This window comes from Schistosoma mansoni, chromosome 2 (genome assembly GCF_000237925.1).
Source record: "Schistosoma mansoni strain Puerto Rico chromosome 2, complete genome".
Taxonomy (NCBI): domain Eukaryota; kingdom Metazoa; phylum Platyhelminthes; class Trematoda; order Strigeidida; family Schistosomatidae; genus Schistosoma; species Schistosoma mansoni.
Genome location: NC_031496.1, coordinates 13039340 through 13063777, shown reverse-complemented (window position 1 = coordinate 13063777; position 24438 = coordinate 13039340). Strand labels below are relative to the sequence as shown.

At 32.0% G+C, this 24438-nt stretch overlaps 1 protein-coding gene across 1 annotated transcript; it reads right to left on the bottom strand.

Annotated features, from left to right (window-relative positions):
• Positions 1 to 7317: 7317 nt before the first annotated feature.
• On the bottom strand, positions 7318 to 7470 carry Smp_201480 (uncharacterized protein; the record flags this gene model as incomplete). The annotated part of the gene is made up of 1 exon (XM_018795744.1): positions 7318 to 7470. One exon carries the CDS (start codon positions 7468 to 7470, stop codon positions 7318 to 7320), a length of 153 nt encoding a protein of 50 aa, XP_018650025.1.
• Between the last annotated feature and the right edge of the window lie 16968 nt (positions 7471 to 24438).

The window sequence follows — 24438 nt, the reverse complement described above, 5'->3', positions numbered from 1 at the left end:
TTTTTGTATTGATAATTATTATTAGAGGAACTTGACACTTCTAGGACCGAATTTAGTCTTAATTGAAACAAACGTTAAGTTTCATTGCGGGTTATTCATTAATGCTCTATTTCGTTGTTTTTTCTCACTCTTGAAGGCGTTATCATATGCTTAATCTATTTTACTATCATTATTATTTAATTCAACCATTCTCCTTTCCTCCTAACCTATCGCCATAAAGGTGAGAAAGTATTCAGATTCGATTTTTTGTTTACTAAAGTCAAAATTTTAGATGATGTGATTGTAGTTGTTCATTACTATACCTGAATTATACTAATTTTGATCTTTGATAAAGTTGTTTATACGCTAGATGAATAGTTCAAAACTGAAACAGAACCTCATATATTTTGATTTAATGTAATTCATTAGTTAATAATACTTTTTGCATGTCTCAAACTATCTTTGGTAGAGATGGACAGTGACTAGCAGTTGAATCCAGGACGTGCGTTTCGTCCCATTTGGGACTCGTCAACTGGATGTACCTGCATCTCAGAGTTGATGTTCACTCTGGGACTCAAACCCAGTACCTTTCGCTTCAAACGCCATCGCGTTATCCTCTCAGTTACTGAGTCCTGATAGCCACTTGCTTGTGCAATGGGGTGAAGTTTAAATTCATTTAGTATTGTTTGTTTGATAGAGTAGAAATATTAAGTTTTTAATAAAACATTATTGATTTCACTTAATTTTAAATGTAATCATCCATTATTTAAACACAGAATTGATAGTAATTATTCTAGTTCATGTACTAATAAGTCTATAAGCTAGGTATCTATCATAGATTTTCTTGCATTAAGCAAACTATATAATTTCTTCTCGGAAAACTCGGTTGGTTTACGAGTGATAACAACTTCATTTTACAAATTATAATCTTGTAATCAATTAGAATTACATAATAATGTTGTATGAAATAAAGCACATGTATCGGAGATGATTTGTTTACATTTTATAATTCAATATTTACATATCACCTTTAAATCAAAATGATTCACATGATTATGAACGCACAAAGTATGAATTAAAGGTTTATATTTTTCTATTGCCGGCATTTCAGGGATGTATACAAATTATCCTATGAAATAAACAAAACACAATCTTCTAAGTCTGTAAAACAAGTCTGAAAGTTACCCCGTTTAATATTATCAAATTTTGTTAGAAGACCAACCAACAAGTGACTAATAAGTGAAGGTAAATTAAAGGACTACTTAAATTAATAAAAAGCAACTATCGGATGTTGTTCACAACTATAAAACTATTTCATGTTAATTATTTATAAAAACTATAAACATTTGTAATCTCTTGTCTAGAATTTTATGTTTTCACAGTATATTTAGAACGTTCAGAGAGTGTGTTTGCGTGATATTTAATCTTATTATTGTAACTTACAAGGGTTTGGGTAAAGAGATTTGTATAGCCTGCTATAAACTGGCTTCAGTCATCGAAGTGTCAAAAAACCAGAGACTTATCAAAGAAATGTTTTGTCAAAGTTTAGAATACATCAGTAATGTTCTCATATATAATCAAGACTATCAGTGAAACGATACAATATAACATCACTGGTATCGATGCATTTAGACATTTATGGACATGAGTTCGGCCGGGAAATGTCGAGATTCTAAATCGAGGTAATTCTAAGAATACTTTAGAATTTGTGATAACACGGTATCCGAATCGATTAGTATTTATTTGACACAGAGTTAGTCCCGATCTATCAAATTACTCGAGAAGGGTCAACTAGTAACCTAATGAAATGTTAACGGAGCAAATTAGTTTACTTGAATGGAAGAATAAATGAAACTAGTGAAATCTACGAGGATAGTCAATCAAAATCAAGATCAGTAAGACAAACTGAATTAGTAATCTTGGAAAAATAAGAAGTTATCTTCAACATGAAGTAAGAACTTATGATTTTATCCAGCATTATGACGAAAGTGGCAGTATTAAACCGTTTAGCTTATGGAACTTAACAACACCAAAAGCCAGGAGTATTCAAGTGGGAATCAGATAACATTATATCGTGTTGTCTGAGTTCAAAATGTACTTCACCAAATACCTGTTAAGTTGTTAAAATATATTTCTTTCGATTGGACTACTAATCTTGATTACATGTACTCACCACTAAATTTGTTTAAACCAAAATTTCTGTCGTAAATTACTTTCAATAAAGTAAGTACACAGTATTTAGTTAGTTTAGCGATAGTATACTTAACATATAAAAGTCTATCTTGTATTTGAAGTTCATAAGCTTCTTTAATTTCTTTACTAAAGCCTAAGTATACCACTAACTTGAAAGGATATACATAATATTTGATTGATCTTTGATGATTGGCTAATCATGTTCACGTTATGGAATATAAATTAGATAAATTTGCAAAAAAGTACCGTTTTAGGCATTAACCAATATGATATTCCATAATATGAATATATAACTGATCAGCATTATATATCGAAATCAAATAGTATTTTTATGGTGTGTAATCAAAACAGAGTAATTAAACTACTCAGATTTTTTTATAGTATGAAATCATTGTCGAGACCAAAATTTATGGGTGAAGCAATCAGATTCATGACAACAGCTCTTGGATTTTGACGCAAAATTCATTCATCCATTTAACTAAATAGCGTCTTGGTATAATAGCAGATGTCAGTTTGTGATGAAAACCCTAAATCTAGTTCCTAACCCTAACCATCAACTGTCAATCAGAATCCTAATTCATCACGCTAGTATATAACCATCATTTAACACTAGAAGTAGGTGGAAACTTTCAAGGTCACTTTAGCGTCACTCAATGGTCATCCAGAAATCATGGTCTCACCAAATCATTTTTCTCTACCCTCTTATCTGATAGCTTTTTCTGAATTGAAATTATTTTGTATTATATTCTCGTTTTGTCAATCTTATTAAAATAATGGATTGTTTGCTAAGTGTGAGAAGAATTTCTCTGAATTATTACAGATAACAATGAAGTATAAATGTATCAGTTTTGTTGTCTAATTAAAATATTGTAGGATTACAAAAAATTCGTCTCTTAGTTGGACGCCAAGACTAAAAGTTCTAGGACAGATTACATACATGATAGAAAAGTTGAATAAAGTTTCATTTGCAGTCTCGATTTGATAAAACAGTTGGTTGAAGTTAGACATTAACATTGTTGGATGCCGGCTCAGTGGTCTATCTGTTAATGGCTCTGGCTCGTAACTGGTAGGTCCTGGGTTTGAATCTCGCGAGTGCGGGATCGTGGGTGCGCACTTCTGAGGAGTCCCATAATATTACGAAACGGCCGTCCAGTGCTTCCAGGTTTCCGATGGTGGTCAAGCTTCAATTGACTCATGATTCCAACTGTGAAAAAAACAGTTCAGCATGTACATGGTTTTAAATGGAATAAATTGTTGCAAATGTATAATTTGGGAATAATCTATGTATTACAACTAATAATATCCGTATAAAGTTATGGAGATTGTTGAGCTTAGGCTGATATCATGAATGGGTCAATGCTAGACAACCATTGAAAACCTGGGAGCAATGAACGGCCGTTTCGTCCGAGTATGGGACTCTTCAGTAGTGCGTAATCACGATCCCGTATGTGAGACTAGAACCCAAGACCTTTAGTCTAGCACGTGAAGGCTTAATATATAGACCATTGAGTCGGAATCCAACAGTGATAATGCCTAACTTTCACCAATACACCATATTGCACGACGTCCATCATTTTCTTCATTGAGTAACTGCCTCACAACAGACACGGCTGAAATCCACTGGTCACGACATTCGCTAGAACTTAAGGAAATCTATCTTGAAGTTATTCAGTGGTGGGCACATGATAATTACCAGTGTAGGGTTGTGGAGATTGTTGAGTTCAGATTGATATCATGAATGCATGAATGTTTGACCACCACTATTGTAGATCCTTTCCAGTCTTTCTGTAAGTCATGATTCCTCATTTATCTGAAAATGATATAATAATCAATCACAAAAGAAGAAATTGAAGGTCAATGTTAGTTCCAACTTTTCATTTTTCAATAACCTAATCATTCTCTCAACAATATCTGAGTTTAAGTAGATTTCTTATTCTGGATTTAGTCTATTCATTAAAAGTTTTTTTGTTGGCTACTTCGAGACAATAAAATTGATTTTCATGAATAATTCAGGTTATCATCATTTTATCTTTTGGCCAGACATATATATAGGTGATGAAATGAATTAGATAACACTTATAGACTGGAAAATTTCAAGTTTTATTGAAACCAAGTAATGAACAAGTACTAATTGTAAATAGCTGACGTTTATTGAATGGGATAGAAATGAATTCGACTGGCAAGCTTCAAGTAAAGATATTTATGGGTTTGAATAATGGAGTTAACTCAATTATTTTTTTAATGTTTGCTTTACATTTTGACATTACTATAACTTGTTAATGTTGGATAAGGAGGGTTGAACGGTTTAATTATCATGTGTTTATTATCATTCTGGACAGAATTATGAACTTTCGACACAAATAAAAGTGAATAGTTTAGAATTATTTCACAAATCTGATAATTAAGCTAATGACTGATCATCCTTAAACACCTCATTATTCAGAAACATAATGTAAGCATTGGAATTAAACTACTGGGAACGAAGTGTCCAACACCGCTAAATATAGTTATCTTACAGCAAGGTTGTCGTACTAGTTCAAAAAAATGTGATGTTACCGTTTTACTTAACAACATCCTTTACTGTCAGGAGAATACAGATAACAACCCTTGAAAGTTTTAAGTATATGTGTTCTGATAACCCAACCAAATAACATGTATTTAGATGATTTGAATAGTTTAATCTTTCCGGGGTGAACATGGCTAAAAAATTCGATATTTTAGAATAAAATAAACCATTGCTCAGTCTTTAAATCACTTTGAAGTACCTGATGTGAAGTATCTAACTACTAAGTACAGTAGGTAAAAGAACTTGCATATACTATGAACTGTTATCTTTTGACAAAATAAGTACATTTTTGTTGACAAATATCAAAATGAACAAATGAAATAAATGCTTTATAATATCTAGGTTTGCCTACTCAACATCAAGTCATACTTTACACTGTCAAGTTTAGTGTCGTATCTTTAATGCCTAATCTTTTCTACTACAGCTAATACTGTTATTACTACTCTGAGATTTTGTTATATCTAGAGCTTTGATTCTTACTATGCTGAGTACTACTAAACTACTTGAACAATGGAGCTCGCAACGTCGCAAGAGAGAAAACAGAAGACTAGTAGGTAGGAACGTTATTCTTAAAACAGTATCAAATATAAAATTTACTTAGTATTGTTTGTTTGGATCTTCCCATTGATGTGTTTAGGACTGCGACTGGTCAGTCTCTAATTGGCATATGTGCATACTGTGCGTATTGCCTCGATATAGCCTAAATTCACGAGCATGGTAAGCAAAGATGGATAGTGGCTAGCAGTAGGATCCAGGACGCGCGTTTCATCCTATTTGGGACTCGTCAACTGGATGTACCTGCATCTCAGAGTTGATGTTCACTCTGGCACTCGAACCCAGTAACTTTCGCTTCAAACGCCATCGTGTTATTCACTCAGCTACTGAGTCCTAAACATTAATGGAAAGATTTAAACAAGCAATACCAAGTGAAAAAAAATAAATTGTTTGAGAAGTGAACTATAGTTTCAACTAGTCATGTTATCTATTTAATACGTATATAACAAGAAGATACAAATTGATCAGATAATAAATTGATTGTAATTGGATAGTTAATACGATTGTATATTAATTTTATGTATATAACATTTGAATATAAAATATTATTATTTGCAAAATTGTAAGTTAATTAACAGTTTATACTTGAATGTGGTTTATTCAGGTGAGATTTTATGATTTATTGCCTATGAGATAGATGAAATAAAAAGGCTTAAAGTAGGTTAAAAGGCATTTGAATGGAAACGTTAAAAGCTACATACATGTTAAAATAATGACTAGTATTCATTGGATATTCAAGAATAGAATCACTCACTGTACTCTTTTATTTTTAACTCATCAATGAATATTGACATTTAGAAAGTTTGTAATGAATTCGCTAAGTCTTAAATCCAGTTTATCCAATAATGAAGTAGAATCTTTTATCAGGCAATTCCACATACAGATGAAATAAAATTAGGCAATCTATCTTTATGTGGTGAACTAATTATTTGTCCACTGAAAAAGGAAAAATGTCATACGATCTCTTTATCTAAGTAATTTTGAATTAAAGTCTCATTAACAGAAGAGTTTTCGAAACCGTCATGATATCCGCTATAACCATAATACTTAGTGTGTTAATGCATTTATGGTACATGCCAACGATCGACCGTCCATTAAAATCTACTGGTTTTTTAAACTTTCGGTCTATCTGCTAGAAATATTATTCAGATTTAACTCTCAACTCCCGTGTATGTATATAGAAACTTTAATGTATTGTAATTAGTTATTGTTGATAGGTATGTAACCAATGTACTTGTTATCCTAAGGTGACTGAGAGGTATCTAGTCAATTTACGGACAGTAAAATTTAGGATAATAATTTACAAGTTAACTGTATGGTTACATTTGAGATAATATAATGATACCATTAAATAATCGTTTGATAGTAGATCCCTGAGTTTTATAGTTCCTTAGTTGAACTTAATTTTTATTATTAGTCCTTTTAACCAAAGGAAATCTCGTAATATCAGATCATCCCAATCCCCTGCTCATACTTCACAATTTATCTAACAGGCTTGGATTAATTCACATCAATTTTGCAGAGTAGCAGTAGTTAACTTTTTAGTTTTAAAAAATCAGTACTGCTTTAAATCATATATGACGTAGACCACATATTGATTATAGCCAAACCATCATTAAAAACTTTTAAATATCGCTCTAGCATGGGACTCCTCAGTAGTTCCCATCTATGACCTCAGCACAGGGCTCGATCAGTCCATGATTTAAACTATAAAAATTTCGAAAACTCTATAAACCACCTCCTATCCATATTAGAACAGCTGACTTTGTCCGCTTTATTTATTTCATTGATTATTACCAGTATTGGCATCATTTTATGTATCATGGGTTTTTATGAAGAGAATTTTCAAAACAAGTCTGTAGAAGTAAAACAAAACCGACTGAGAGAAAAACGAAAAATAAAAAATTATTTTACAGTAAGAATAATAGATTATTCATTTATTGATTTTATGTAAAGATTATTCTGTAAAGACAAAATAAAATATAAAACAAAAATCAAGTTTAATTCATGATTTCCCTTTTCCTTTAGATCAGTTGAATCCACTTTCTGAGTTGTTGTTGTTGTTGCTTATTTCTTTGATTTTCGTTCAAAATTTCGCTATCCATTACATTTCCGCAAAACAAGTTCCGAGATAGTAACGGAAATGTTGTTGTCAGCATTAATACAGTTCCCCCCATCCAACTTTCAAAAATAGTAATAATATTAAATTATAGACATTGTCACAATTCCAACATAAAACTAAAAATGTATACATACATTTATTCAAATTTAGGCGGGTAAATATTCTTCAATTGTTTGATTATTTACAATAACCTGTGTATACATGTATGTAGCCCAATGTGTTTAGCGATAAATTCATGTTTGTATGCAAAAAATAAGATCATTAATGTGGTGTCGTTTAGTTCATTGGTTTGTAAATGTTAAAGTTGAAAACAGCACATCTCACTAGACAATATTAGTAACATAACATTTAGAAACCATGGGGTGCTAGATAGCTGTATGTACACGCATATCTCATACATAATCGAAATCAAAATGTTTAGGTTGAAGACATGGCATTCCTTAGTCAGTTGAGAAACATTCGTGATATATTGTGACATTCATTAAGTTTCATCAGCAAACTGATGATTCATAATTAATTGACTGAATCCACAACATTTTTAGGTTCCTAACTAAATGATCCAAACTTACTGTGTTCATCATAATACAAGAGCGGCAGTAACTATCTATATTGGTTGTCATACATCGCGAGAAAATATGCCAATCAGGCAGACATAGTACTTTCATGTAGTGGCAGAATAATAAATTTATTACATTGAACACTAACAACCAAATAACTTTAAGAAGTCTATCGTCTACCACCGAACCAACTTGAGTTTATGTTGATATCCCCTCTGACATTTATAGTAAGCAAGCATTAATTAAAACACCAGAGCACTATGTCACCTAATAGGCTTGTCAGAGTTCATTAGTGCCTGTTATTGAGATTTTTGTAAATTGAATTAATCAGTTTGTATTGGCTAATATAACTTTTCTATGGATTATTTGATATTACTCTAGATCATGTTTTTGTTGTGTTTGGTGAGAATCAATAGAAGAAACCAAGGTGTAGGCTTTCTACTTCACTAAATTTGACTGTATCACTATGAGTATTGACAATTCCTCCTTCAGGTTAATTTGTTTAGAAGAGTGACTATTGACTAATTCCACTTAGAGAAAGCCTAAATTATATTAATAATTTACAAATTGATAAGAGTGACTAGTTGGGTTTTTTTACACTTTTAATTGGTTAGATTTATGTATTAAATTAACTACATTATCTTCAGTAAAGCTAACTACAACAGATTAAATTGGGGTATTTCCATAATGTACTTAATTAATAAGTCTAAATGTAACTAAGTACTGCTAGTGTCCATTTTGTGTAAATCCAGTGTAGTTACAACTATTCAAAGTTCAGTGATGTTAATTCAGCTGAGACCATATTACCAGATTTAAGCGAATAATTACTGTAATATTTTAGAAAGTCCAGTCATTAGGCGTATACTATGTGTAATAAACAAGGAATTATTTATTTCAATAAATGGCTTCATACTGTTACGCAATACATAATATTTACAAACTTTTGCTGCAATATGATATTTACAACTGATCCTTATCACTCAAAACGTTGTTCAGGTTTAGATCCAAATTTCAAAAATTTAGAAGGGGCTTATCGGTCAGTCACTGAATAAGAATGACGATCTAAAGTTTAAGATACACGATTTCGATTCCTTTTATCCATCGAAAAATTAAATTACGGTCAGTTATTTTTAGCTTCAAACTTTTGGATGCAAATATAACCCATGACAGCATAATGGCATTCAACTTATTATTCCTTATTTGGTTCCGTAATCAGTGCGTTATTATACAGTTTGAAATTAATTAGCAACTTAGGACTGATAAATGTAAATTTATTTTTCGTTGTAGATGTACCAATTATCATATAATTCAATTTATTCAAAATAAACCTTGATTTGATGTTCGCGATTGTTTGTTTCAGTTATTTGACAAAGTTCTGGTGACATGCTCCCCTGTTTACTACACTCTTATAGCCTCAAGAATATGTATGTTTGTAAACAGAACCTTTCCTCACCTTAAATTGTGATTTAACGATGTTTAACACAGAAACCTTTCAAATGAATTACTATGAATAAATAAACGATTCTTTTTGGGTGGTAAACAACAAAGTCAAATAAAAACATGCACATTATAGCCCTTTGTTTTGGATTAGCTAGATACACATTTTTGATTTAGAATACCTCTACATGGATTAGTTGAATAAAATCATTGAGGGAATTTATTGAGTGTATTAGGTATTTGACTCACTTTATGATTCACGTAAATTATCAACAATTAACACATTTTTTATTTACTTTCAAAGCGTGATCTGAATTCGCCGAATTTATGCAACCTACAATGCATAAAATGGGATGAAATATATAAAAAGAAATGTAACCTTATACACATCAACACATACCATTCATATGTCTTCCTGTGAGACATAATATTATGGGTAGAAGACATTTTATTAGTAAAACATTAGAATAACACCGCTTAAAAAAATATATCACGTGCGTTTTCTTCAGTAAAATTAAAACAATGCTCATGTATAGACTCACGATTAGTAAACTTCTGAACCTGAATTTGATATCATCTAGGACTCGTTAGCTTTATGTACCCCTCTATCAAAATTCAGGCTCTAAATACGAAAGAGACTGATAAATACCACATAGTAATATCGATCGAAGTTTAGGGTGTGTGATATAAAAATTAATAACTATGCCAATTTCTAAATTCCCAAACGTTAAAAAATAATTTGTTTTTAGCTTTAAGCAGTATAGACTTCCGTCAAATACGGCACAGTGAATATATTAAGAATGAATGTCTTTTTACTTGGAGTAGTTTCCTTCAGTTCTTTACCGTTACTGCTTACTTTATAGTGTTTTTCCTTTTCATCATAGTCAACGTGAACTAAATTACTGCGTTCTTCGTTCTCAATTTCTCTATGACTGTTATAGAAGAGTATCGAATATATTGGATGTACGTACTATAACTTGATAAGAGAAACGATGCTCTCTTTGAGACCTAAACAGTTAAAAACTAAACAAATGACATTGATGACTACTCAGTAACCCGTTAGTTTATACATCGTCTATATTATTCACTTGCTTAACGTTTTCTGTGCTGTAAATATCATATTAATTAAAGTTACACTTGCTCGCGAGACCGAAAATAAAAGCTAAGGGTCAATTTCTTTATTTTATCAAACAACTAACTGACAATTCAATTCAATATTGTATTTCAATCAAAAACGTGAACAACTAAATAGTTGAAATATCAAATAAACTAAAAAGAAAAGTCAAAATATATTTATTTTACTTTAAAGTGTCTTCCCAAGACAAAGTCAGATGGAAATTTCTAATGAGCAGTCTATGCTTCTCCATAAGGGATAACAGGCGTAAGCAAGTAATTAAATAATGATGTCTTAGGTTTATGTTGCCTAATTTGTAGATAGTCTTCAATAGTAATTTGAATTATTTAAAGTTAGTTTATATTAAGAACAAATCAATAATAGATCTGATTAAATTAACAAAACAAGTAAAATGTTTATGGACATTCAAGTTTGACCTTGAATATTTTAGTTTTGTCTTCATATGGGATTTATTTGATGAAGTAAACATTCAATAATAATAATAATAAAACGATACTATTACAATACTTACTTACACCTGTTACCCCTCGTGGAGGAGCATAGGCCACTCTACAGCATTCTCCATTCAACACTGTCATGGGCAATCCATTCCAGTTCTTTCCAGTTAACATTCATCCTTTTCATATCTGCTTCTATATCCCGGCGTAATGTGTTCTTTGGCCTTCCTCTTTTCCACTTCCTTTCCCGATTCCGATTAAGGGATTGCCTCGTGATGAATTTGGTGATTTCCTCAATGTATGTACTATCCACTTCCAACGTCTTTTCTTAGTTTCCTCTTCATATGGAAGCTGGTTTGTCCTCTCCCATAAAACGGTGTTGCTGATAGTATCCCGCCAGTGAATGTTGAGTATTTTGCGTAGACAACTGTTTACAAATACTTTTACCCTCTTGACGATGGATGGAGTAGTACTCCATGTTTTAGCTCCGTACAGTAGGACTGTCTTGACGTTCGTATTGAAGATTCTCACCTTGAAATTAGTTGACAGTTATTTTGAGTCCCATATGTTAGTCAATTGTAGAAATGCTGTCCTTGCTTTGCCAATCCTCGCCTTTACATCTTCATCAGATCCTCCTTGTTTATCAATGATGCTTCCCAGGTACGTGAATGTTTCCACCTCTTCCAGAGTTTCACCATCAAGTGTGATTAAGTTGGCGTTCTCCATGTTGTATTTGAGAATCTTGCTTTTTCCTTTGTGACTATTACAATAAGCAGAAAATTATTAAACTGGTATTATATAACTTTGTTTATATCACTTTATCATAAAATAAATAACAGTTTATTTTTCAATTTAACACAAGTTTCTATATCATCACATGATATTAGCATGATTTAATGTATTTATAACTATGAAATATTTGAGTTGATATATTCCTTGAACTATTCAATCTTGTATCAGTTTAAAGGTATTAAGTTATTATTATTATTAGAAGAGGTTTTGTGGATATTATAGTAATTTTGATAGTTGAAATCATGAATCAATTAAAGCTAGACTACCATAGAAAACCTGGAAGCACTGGACGGCTTCAATTGGTTCATGATCTCAACTATCAAAATGAATAAGTTATTGTTTGTAAAAGAAGACTAACGCTTAGATATTGAGTGTCAGATATTTAACTTCCTACTTTCTGAGATATTACAAATTAATTATTATTATCGTTAATATATTATTATTATTATTGACAATTTAATGAACGCTCAGCTTCATTGAAATAATCAACATAAATCTTGATAGTGACATCTATCATTGTTTACTTGATTGAATATAAGGATCAGATAAATTTGTAATTTTAATTACTAGGTTGATTTATATTAATTTAAAGTCCTGAATCTAGTTTGTATTCTAGTTATTTTTCTTTCAAAAAAATTATAACTATTACAAGTTTTTGAAAATTGTGACCAAGTCTCAACAAAAAGAAAGACTATAATATTATCTATGAACTAAACAATAAGGCTTTATTATAAATACATATACGTAATTCTTTTTAAAAAACATTTTTTCGTATTTTAAGCAACGATGGATAGTGTCTAGCAGTGGAATCTAAGACCCGCGTTTCGTCCTATTTGGGACTCATCAGCTGGATGTACCTGCATCTCAGGGTTGATGTTTACTCTGGGACTCGAGCCCAGTACCTTTCGCTTTAAGCGCCGTCGCGTTATCCACTTGGCTACTAAGTCCTGATAGCCACTTGCTTGTGAAATGAGGTGAAGTTTAAATTCACAATATGCACATATACCAATTAGAGACTGACCAGTTGCAGTCCTAAACATCAATGGGAAGATTCAAACAAGTAATACTAAGTGAATTCTTATTATTTATTACCAAACAACCATTCAGAGTCTATTTTGTATTTGTTTAGTTACATTTATTTGTATCCATCTCGTATATTCTAAGTTTGTGTTTTTATTGTTTCATCTTTGCTCTTAGAGAAAAAATAAACGGGAACTAAACAAATAAATCTATTTATTTATTATTTATCAAAATTCAATTTTTTTTTCTTAAATCCAATTTCTGATTTGTGTAAATAATAAATAAAAACTTTTTATTTTGTAAGAGTTTAGCATAAACAAAACTATGCTCCAGTATACAAAAACAAAAGTCCGAATAAACCATTCACATGAAACTTAAACTATTGTAGAATAGTCTTGTAAATGATCAATAATGGAATACTATTAACCTAGTAACAGTGTCATCACTTGTCCTAGTGACTACACGATACTAACACCGTGTTGAGATGATTAAGGAAACATTTCGATTGACGAACTGATAATAACTGGCAATGGGATCGTTTGAAAAATCTGTTAATTGACGAAAATATTTGAACATTTTATTTACTAAAATAATAATCTCTGGAAAAGTGTACAAATTCCTATCACTATTATGAAAAGTAAATGGCATCTTTGTCGTCTGTTATTCTACTTCGTTGGCGACTGCCCATGATTAAAGATTGTAATAGTGTTATAACATTCTTTCAAGCCACTCTACGTTTCAGTTTTGACCCGGATTACTACCGGATTCATCTTTCTCATCAAACAGCTGGTGCCAACACGTTCAAAGGAACCTTCATTAAACAAGTGAACGCATTTGTGGTTTCTATCTCAGAAGAAACTTGTAAGGCAGTAAAACGTCACTGGGACCTAGCCAAATTATCCGGCAGTCAGGTCACTGAATGTCGAACAGTTCACCGATCCTCGTCAAAGTCAAGGATAACCAACGCGCAACAATTATTCGTGTCATGAACCGGCGCATGCGGTTATGGTCGTAATCTGCTTCTCGTATCTACTCTTACCAAAATATTCCTATAAAAACGTCGTTCGTGTTGTACGGTCGTAATTATTTGCCATTTATAACTTTTTTATTATTAAATACCTAATAAAATGATTCCCCATTGACCAGTGTATCAATCCCGATCAATGATAAACTTTAACATTGTATACACTGAAAATCTAAAGAAATGTTAATTCAATGAAATGATGTACTTTTCGGTAGGACATTTAGTTCAAATGTTGTTGATACATTTCATTGTCTGTGAAATTCATCTTCGACTTTGTCTGATTATCTCAATGAGAAGAAGTAATAATTTAACTGTTGTAAGATATCATTTACTTAACATTTCTCAACAACGAATATCCGTTGCAAATCTAAATATTAATTATTTACCGACTTGATAACATATTATGATAGTCAACAGTTAAGTGTAAATATGGTCTAGTTTATGTAGAATATCGTGAGCGATGCAATCGAATACGTTTATTCAATCCATAAGCAATTGTTGAATCGATGTTCTCATGTGATATAAAGCATCTTTCATTGAAATATAATAAATTAATCAAAATTTCGCTAATACTGTTTAACTAAAACAACAAAGTCATACTGTTCGAAATTTACTATTTTCAGTAGCATATCCATAATTTAAATTTGGTGGTTTTCTACCAAGAAGAATCATTAAAAGCTAATGAGTGATCGATAATTTTTCATTTTAGTTAGCTTTGTTTGGTGCGCATTTTTGTATAGTAAAGATAACAAACCGAACATATGTAAAAATTTACAAATCACTAATTAACAATTATGCTGACTTGTTCGGTGGTATCCGTTAGGTAATGATATCAGTTGGGGTATTATTAGATCGTTTTGGTCACTGGATGACTTTTTCATCTCATTGTATGCTTCATCATCAGTAAAAACTGATGACCCCTCCTGGGATCGAACCCAAAACTTTGAGGTATCATCGGATGTCATTAAATGTCAAATATATGAGACATTTCTATCAACCATCCAGTGACAACAATGACAACTGTTCGAATTACGACATGCCTAAACTCACCCAACCACGACTTCTTGCCAGTAGCTCAGGAAACTGAAATACGTTACTATTGAACACACAACTATAGTATTATTAAAGAGGTTTCATGTAAACTGATTTAATTTATAGATGATGTTCATCAACTGGCGTACCGACGAGAATCAGTTTTACGGCGAATAATACCTAAAAACCAAAGCAATCTAACAAAGCCCATTTTTATTCAATGTGTTGATGTATAAATTGTTAGGTGACTAATTTGCAAGTTAATTAAAACTCATGTAATTCATAATAAATGACGTCTATTCACTGAAAAATTATTCATTAACAATTTCTAAACACGATTTAGCCTAGTCTCGACTTTTAGAAATACATGTGATCTCATTTAGTATTCATGAAGATGAGATGATAACTTATCGATCATCCATTTGAATTCTCCTCACTCTGATTCTTCCATCAGTTGTCGTCAGTGACGAGAAGTCAATTTCCATCCATGTTCCTCTGTCGTGAATCCAAAAAAAAACTGAAAAAGAATAATAGTCAAGTAAAATAATCACACATTTTCTCACAAAACACCATATCAGATAATGATCTCATGAACTAAAATACTAATTTTAGGCTTTACATTTTCAAAAGCTTGAATTTTTGTATGCGTATGTTTCCATATTTATTTGTATCTTTTTTTATTTATGCGTAATTTGAAGGTGCCTACCTTCTTCATCGTCGTTTATTTCATCTATAAATCAATTAAAGCCATGCTTATAACTACGCTATAAGAGCTACGAATTATTGTGATGTTACTGCCAGTTTTGTTGTTGTCATAATAATTTAAATGATGATTTTGGTGTATAGTAAAGGATGACAAGAACGTGGATAGCTCCATAATATAATAACTTTTTGACTATATAGGTTTGTGGAAATTGTTGCGTTTTAATTGAGATCATGGATCGAACAATGTGGAAGTGAGATATCAACACCGTTGGATCCCGACTCAGTGGTCTAAAAGTAAAGATCTTGAGTGAGACCGAAGTACCTTGGTTCGCGTTTTGCGTGCTGGATAACATGCGCACTAATAAAGAGTCCCATACGAGGATGAAATGGGAGTCTACACCATCCAGATTATAAATGATGGTCTGAAACTGGTCGTTTCATCATCTCAAATATAACCTACTAACGGTTAATCCAAGCAGCACCTACACACATTCTCATTGATGTCACACCAACAACAATCAAAACAATCAACACAGTCATCAGTAAAATCAGGAATGTAAGAGCAACAGCATCTAAAAACATACCTGCTAAACCACTAAAATCACACACAACACTAAATGAAAACATGCTCCATGTTCTATCCTAAAAGATTCAGGAGGAAGATCAACTACTACAGACACTCTGGAAAGAACAATACCTCATCATGACACAAAAGAAAGGAGATCTGATCAAAAGCATGAACGACAGACCCATAGCACTACTATCGATACCACGAACAGTTCACAACAGAGTGTTGCCAAACCTCATCAAAGATACAGTGTACTCACACATTCATGATCATTCATGATCAACAGACCAGATTCCGCACTCATTAACTGTGTATTGACCAAATCGCGACACTACGGATCATCGAGGAACAACCAAGTGAATAGAACTCGTCACCACACATCAAATTACGTGACCATGAAAATGCATTGGATAGTGTGGATAGAACAACCTGGTGGAACATTCCTCAACACTAGAATGTGTCTGAGAAAGTCGTCAACATCATCCAGAATTCATTCGACAAACTACTACACTTCAAAGTGAAAGACAGTTCACACATGCATTCCAAGTGAGGAATGGAGTCATATAAGCCTACTGACTCTCAAATATTCTCCCTCTTTTGGTGGTCAGGACAACATCATCAATGAACAAGAAGGATCTGATGCAGATGCAAACTTAAGGATTACCAAAGTATGAGTATCACTCCTACAGATGAACAACATATAGGAATCCAAACAACTGTCTGCAAGTAAACATCGAAATCACAATATTCATTATGAACGTGAAGGCAGTTAGTTCAACTTCACAGAAATAGAGCTTGGTGAACTAATTCAACCATCATCGAAAATGTACAATTGTTTGCAAAAATTATCTACGCACGATACTCAATGTTCGTTGACCGGGTACTAATAGCAATAACCTACCATGAAAGAGAACGAACCAACTTCTAGGTGAAAGAGAAATTATGATAGGATGTTGTCTGTGGTTAGGACATGTATTGTGGAAGTCATCAGACTGCATTATAAGACGATCCATAACTTGGAATCTTGAAGGGAAACGGAGAAGTGGAAGACTGAAGAATTCACTGTGCCGAGAATCGATAACGGCCATCAGAAGAATAAATAGCAAGTGGAAACAACTGTAAAAGGATGGTGTAGGACAGAGTTGGTTGGAGAATGCTGGTGGTAGGCCTATTCACCTCTATGAAGGGTAACAGGAGTAAGTAACAATTCGTAAGACGAATAAAAAATTGTTTTCTTAATATTATTTTTAACAGTTGGTTGAATCCAAAAGCACATAAATGATATCGTTGTATCCTATTATCTTCAGCACTTCGAACATATATGGTATATTGAATTTTTCAATCAAAAATGATAGAATACATGATAAAAATATTTTCACCTTGGTTAAAAATACAGCTTTAGATAGTTGTAGATGAAAGACTAAAAACTTCTGTAAACATAATAAAAAACGTTCGTCAACTGCAAATTAATAATCACACATTTTAGGATTTTTTGGAGTTTTAATAGTCACAGAATTTCACCAATAATCAACCTTACGTTACACACTTACATTACATAGCTTCACAAATTTACAGGGAATCATTATATTTTATATAGTTGAGATCATGAGTCAATTGAAGCTAGACCACCATGGAAAACCTAGAAGCACTGGACGGTCGTTTCGTCTTATTGTAGAACTCCTCAGTAGTGATCTCAACTATATAAAATTACTAAAATCTCCACAAAACCCCCTTCTGATAATCATTATATTGTTTTTAAATTAAAAATCAGACCTAGTTTAACTATAAGAAAAATAATATTGATAAGTTTAGACTTGATTTGTTGTTAATATGAGTTAAATATGAAGAATATATATCCCCGATAACTGAGACAATATAAACAAATATCTGCATTCATTTTAAGTATGAGATGATATTGAAGTAAAATAACTAATCCTTATATCCATACAATTGTTACTAGCATGATAAAAAGCCTTATATGTATTACATGAGAAGACTATTGAGTAGATTAATTTAATATATTTTATATTTTTTTAAGTCTCATTTTCAGTCTAGCTGTTGCCATTCTCATGCAAGATACAATGGATGCATAATTCAAATTAATTTCGTTTTATTATTCATTCTTCAGTGGTTACATAATAAATAACAGACGTAACTATGTTAAATGTAAGTGAACTATGTTTAAGGGCCAAAAAGAGTAGAAATAGAGAAAGAGAGAGAAAGGAGAAAAGAGAGCGAAGAAGTTAATTTAAAAAATAGAAAACAAATTATGATCCATTTTTTAAAAATTGTTTCAACTGATTGATTTTAAATAGAGTTATTTGTGCCAAAAATAAGCGATACCTATTATAACTTTAGCCATAGGTTAGGAAACTTATTTACATCATGAACTGAAAGTTAGAAAATGGAACCACTTGAAGATCTTGAGCACTTTATTATTGTTCTGTCATGGTTTGGGGTGTCAGCAAGTAATTATTACCGGTTTACTCATTGATGATTAGCTTCGAAATGAGTTTCTATATGTTCACGTGTTAGACAGTAACAAGTGAGATTAGTCAACTCTCCGAAGAGTAATTGGAAACAACTAGTTTCACTGAATAAAAAGTCTATGAAATCGAAATTTGAACGGTTCTAAGTACGAAATTCTATTTGTGGCTTTGTCGTATAATATTGGATTTGTTGCTAAACTTCAAATCCTCAACTTAATTATATATGAGTAGCTTATGGATTGGACATTACTGAATAGGGTAAAATCTTCTAATAAATTACATTTATAAACCATGATTTATGAGAATTTACGTTGTTTTAAAAAACTTTTCACCCCCTGATCTCGATTCACTCAGTCACAGATGACATATGGATTATATCAATGAATATTATTAACTGAAATATTATTAAGTAGGAAGAAACATATTTGTAAAACTTCAGCGAATGAATTTGAAGTAAATCCAACGTTTCATCAGGCAATCTGATCCAAGCTTTTTCAAGGAATTCCTTGGATCAGATTCCTGGGTTGATAATAATTTGTCATACATGACAATGTTACTAACTTATTGATGAACAAAAACATTTATATATATATATATGTGTGTGTGAGTGTTTGTTTGTTCTTTATTCTCTATTTCCTACTTAGTTACAAGATAATACATCATGATATAAAATGTAATTGATTTGTATGGAAAAGATTTTTCTTTCTTAAAATATTTCTTTATTGTAACGTAAAATAAAATTGAGTTTCTGTTTATTCCAGTGGGATATTTTTTTTCATTTAATTAATTACGTATTTATCTGATGATGACAACTGAACAAACGAATATGTGTACAATAGGTACTCGTAATAACTTGAGAATTGAAGTAGAACACTGATTGTAACATTCGTAAATATACATATATATATGCTTGAGTATCTATATGTTTTTGGTAAAAAAAAACAGTTTTCATCATTTGTATTTATTATTCAGGCTAAAAATACCCCTATGGATTGTAAATAATAACTTATAACTAATAGGATACTTAAAATCAGTAATTAACTTTGGCTTAATTCAGTGTTTACCTAGATAATCCATATGTAACTCCATTCTATAATAATGTGAGAATGATGTTAGTGAAAATTGGAATTTATTTTATCCATCTAAATCGTATTTTAAACAAAATTATATGTGTTATCCATAATAAGATGTTTCAGTTCGATAAACATTTTTGGTTGTATATGAAATTCATTTTCTGAATGTTTACCTGGTTTCACTCATTTTTCGTGTCAACCTCGTTCAAGCAATATCAATACAGTCTCATTTGCTTATTCAAATTTATTGGTTAGATATGTCTACAGCCTGATAAAACATGATTGTCATATTATACTAGAATGGAAAAAGCAGTTTATTTTACAGTCGGCTTACTTAATTACCCATGCATGTTACTTTGCCTATACGAGAATAGGCCTCCCACCAACATTCTCCAACCAACTTTATCCTGCACAATCCTATCCAGTTGTTTTCACTTGCTATTCATTCTTCTGACAACTGTTTCCAATTCTTGGCACCGTGAATTCTTTAGTCTTCCACTTTTCCGTTTCCCTTTAAGATTCCAAGTTTGAGGTTGCCTAATAATTCAGTCTAATGATTTCCACAATGTATATCCTATCCACAGACAACGTTCTACCATAATTTCCTCTTCACCTAGAAGTTGGTTTGTTCTCTACCACAGTAGGTTGTTCTTATTGGTACCCGGTCAACGAACATTGAGTATCAAGCGTGGATAGTTGTTTATAAATACGTGTATATTATTGTTGATGGTTGTATTAGTTCTCCGAATTCCAGCTCCGTGAATTATAACTGACTGCCTTCACGTTCATAATGAATATTGTGATTTCGATGTTTACTTGCAGACAGTTGTTTGGATTCCTATATGTTGTTCATCTGTAGGAGTGATACTCATACTTTGGTAATCCTTAAGTTTGCATCTGCATCAGATCCTCCTTATTCATAGATGGTGTTGTCCAGATACGTGGAAGTTTCCACCTCTCCCACAGTTTCTCCACTAAGTATGATTGAGTTGTTGTTCTGGGTGTTGTACATGGTGACCATGCGTATTCCCTTGTGTATGATGAGGCTTTCTACTATGGAAACTGGTTCAACACTGACTGTGTTAACTTGCAATTGTTTGTTGTGTTGTGTGGGATAGAATGACTGGTGATCTGTGACGTCCAAATCGTCTGCTTGCATGCAAACTTTCCGTTGTATTCCATGCTTCTCCTCAGATGTGAAGATCTCTATAATCCATTTGATCACCAAAGGGGGAGAGAGAGAATGTGTGAGAGTAAATGGGCTTATCTGACTCCTGTGCTCACTTGCAATGCATGTGTGGTCTATCCTCCATTTACCATTTTGAAATGTAGTAGTTCGTCGAATGAATTCTGGATGATATCACATTTTAGTGTTGAGGAATGTTCCATCAGTTTGTTTGATCCACACTGTCAAATGCTTTTTTCATTGTCAGGGACTTTGATGTAGAGTGACACGTTCCATTCAATTGATTGTTCCTCGATGATCCATATTGTCGCGTTTTGGTCTATGAACGACTTATCCTTACGGCATCTGGTGTGTTGATCATGAGTGTGTGAGTCTACTGCATTCCAGTTCTTACCTTCCTCTTCACGTGTTTTTTTGCTTCAATGTATTAAACTTGTGTCATTAGAAACAAAGACCATTGATATTACCCTTCAAGTGAACTTTTGAATTGTTTCGCCCAGAATCTTCTATCGTCAATATAAACTTAATATTTCTTTAAGACAGTTCAATGAAATTCCATTGTGAACTATATGTAGATATGTTAAACTTTTCTTAGTTGTAATAGGAAATCTATTATTTTATACGATTTTATTATGTTAATTACTTTTTTTCAAAATCTAATGAGATTATCCTTATACGAGAAATCAGTATCACATGTACAAATGTCATTCACCCCCCAAAAATGTAATTTTTTCCAAACGCTCCTTTTTTTAAGTAAACCACCACCCTGTGTTTAATATTTTTATTTACCAAGCAATACATAGTTCCCAATCTTGGTAAGTTTATATATTAGAAACGACATGTTTATTAAATAAATTTCCTTTATGTGGTGAAAAAGATGATCAAAAAACTTAAGAATGATAAGTAATAATTAATATAATTTGTTTTTCTTTGAAATATTATTTTTCATTAAAACAATAGAAAGGTTAACTAAATTAAAGTACATCGAATAACAGTAATATCATGTGTTCAATGTATAATGAAAACACAGATATGTAAGTGGACACATATGTATATAAATGCACAGGGTATTTGTTGTTTAAGTCGATAATAAAATAACTAGTTGAATATAAGTTAAATTAGTTTCGAAGATGAAATGGGAATTTTGCTAAGTATTGAAAGTATAGACAAAAAAAACATAATCACTGATTGAGACCGATATGGATGGTAGTGAAATACTAAAAACAGTCAAGAAGAACATATCAGAGAGTATCACTGAAATAGTATTATCACGAACAGAGATTATTATGTAATAGTATTGATAATAATAACGATAAGCTAGAAGGATGAAAACAAACAAGCAAAATATACTGAACGATTATTTATATTTAAATACGGGTAGTTAAATTTGAGAAGCATTACGCTGATGATTAGGAAATAACTTGCTTCTAATTCCAAACATTTTCTAAGCAATAGTAACAAACTAATTCTCCCACTACACGCCTCCAACCTATCCAATTAGTCTGAAACTAATGCTAAGTGATTGGATATAGTCAACAGGCATCTTTAGGTCTAGGAGTGTTAATTAATACACGTCCATGAGGCGTAAATGAAATCTTAATAGTTCCAATCTTTTTAGTAAAATACTGATAACTGTTACCCATTGTAGCAGTCAAAAACATTACCACAGAGCGGTTCAAGTAATACAATTAGATTTAGGATCCAAACAACAGTCCGTTAATTTATACTCAGTGAACGGTTAGCGTAAATATCTCACTCCAAAAAATGTTATTCAACAAGCGAATGCCTCATACGTAACGCCACTGATCCCAACTTTGCCAGGTATGCCATCCTGACTTGTGATTCCTACACATTTTCTCTGACTATCTAACTTCAAATAAGTTACTCTCTATCGTAAAACGATTTAAACTATAGTTCAAAGTGCTACAAAATCAACGGAGTTAGATTTAAATCAAGCGTTAGTCCCCACATAATCCATCATTACAATTATTTAGTTAAATGTAGTTTAATGTCACTTTTACTTACTTACGCCTGTTACTCCCAATGGAGCATAGACCGCCGACCACCATTCTACAACCCACTGTTTCCTCGGACTTTCTTTCCAATTTTTGTTCATTCTTCTCATGTCTGTCTCCATTTCTCGGCGTAGTGTGTTCTTTGGTCTACCTCTTTTCTGTTGAGGAGGCTTGCCTACTTACGCAGTTGGGTGATTTCCTCAATTAGTATCTTATCCACTTCCAGCGCTTCTTCCTGATTTCTTCCTCCACTGGAATCTGGTTTGTTCTCTCCCACAGTAGAATGTTGCTGATTGTGTCTGTCCAACGGATCCAAAGTAACTTGCGTAGCCAACTGTTAATAAACACTTGTATCTTCTGGATGATTGTTTTCGTAGTTCTTCAAGTTCCCTTTCCATACAATAAAACTGTCTTGATATTTGTATTGAAAATTCTGACTTTAGTGTTGGTTAACAATTGTTTTGAGCTCCAGATGTTCTTCAGTTACTTTGCCGATTAGCGTCTTCACATCCGCATCAGATCCACTGTGTTCATCAATGATGTTGCCCAGAATCTCAATTTCCACTTGATTAAATTTACAAAATGCATTGATTTTCCAATGGAATTTTGTAACTAACCTTTCCTGAAATTACTTTCTAATCAACACTAACAGTGGAATGAAATAAAATGATTTATATTCTGTTTAATGTCAAAAACAGAAAATATTTAGATAAAGTGGTGTTTTTTTTCCACTAAAATACAAATGTTTACATCTATAAATGAAGTAGTATTAAATATATTTAAACAAAAATATACCAGATTTGGATTAGCCACAAAAAAAGAGGAAGATAAATGAATGATAATTGATAGATGAAATAGGGAATAATTTTTAGAATTAAAGATATATATATATATATATATATAAACATTTACTTTTGATAGCTCTCTATATCTCTCATGTTTATAACATTACCTAATGGTATTTTATCATTTAGCGACAAGTTTATTTAAAATGTTGATATCAGTCAGTCAGTCAGCTACAACGTAGGACCAGGCACATATATGCATCAGTCCAAGTTGCCATACCTCGTTAGCACAACAAGATAAACACCGGATTCATAGAAGTAATTAATTTAGTGGTGGTAGTATATAAAGAAAGGTTGTATAGAAAAGGTTGATATAGAAAATATTTTAGCATGTGGCTATCAGGACTCAGTAGCTAAATGGATAATGCAATGGCGTTTGACACGAAAGGTATTGGGTACGAGTCCTAGAGTGAACATCAATTCTGGGACGCAGGTATATCCAACTGACGAGTCCCAAATGGGACGAAACGCATGTTCTGGATTTCACAGCTATCCACTACCCATCTTAACTTATAAAACATTTTAGTTGTTTGTTAAATCAATATTTTAGGAATGATGATAGAAACATTTAACAGTAAATTTGTTAATGGGATCAATATGAAAACAAACAGTGTAATAGATTATATTGTTCTTAAATAATTTGATATAATACAGTCGAATACTTTTTCATTGATATTTTTTAAAAGTCATGTGATGTATAAACTTTTA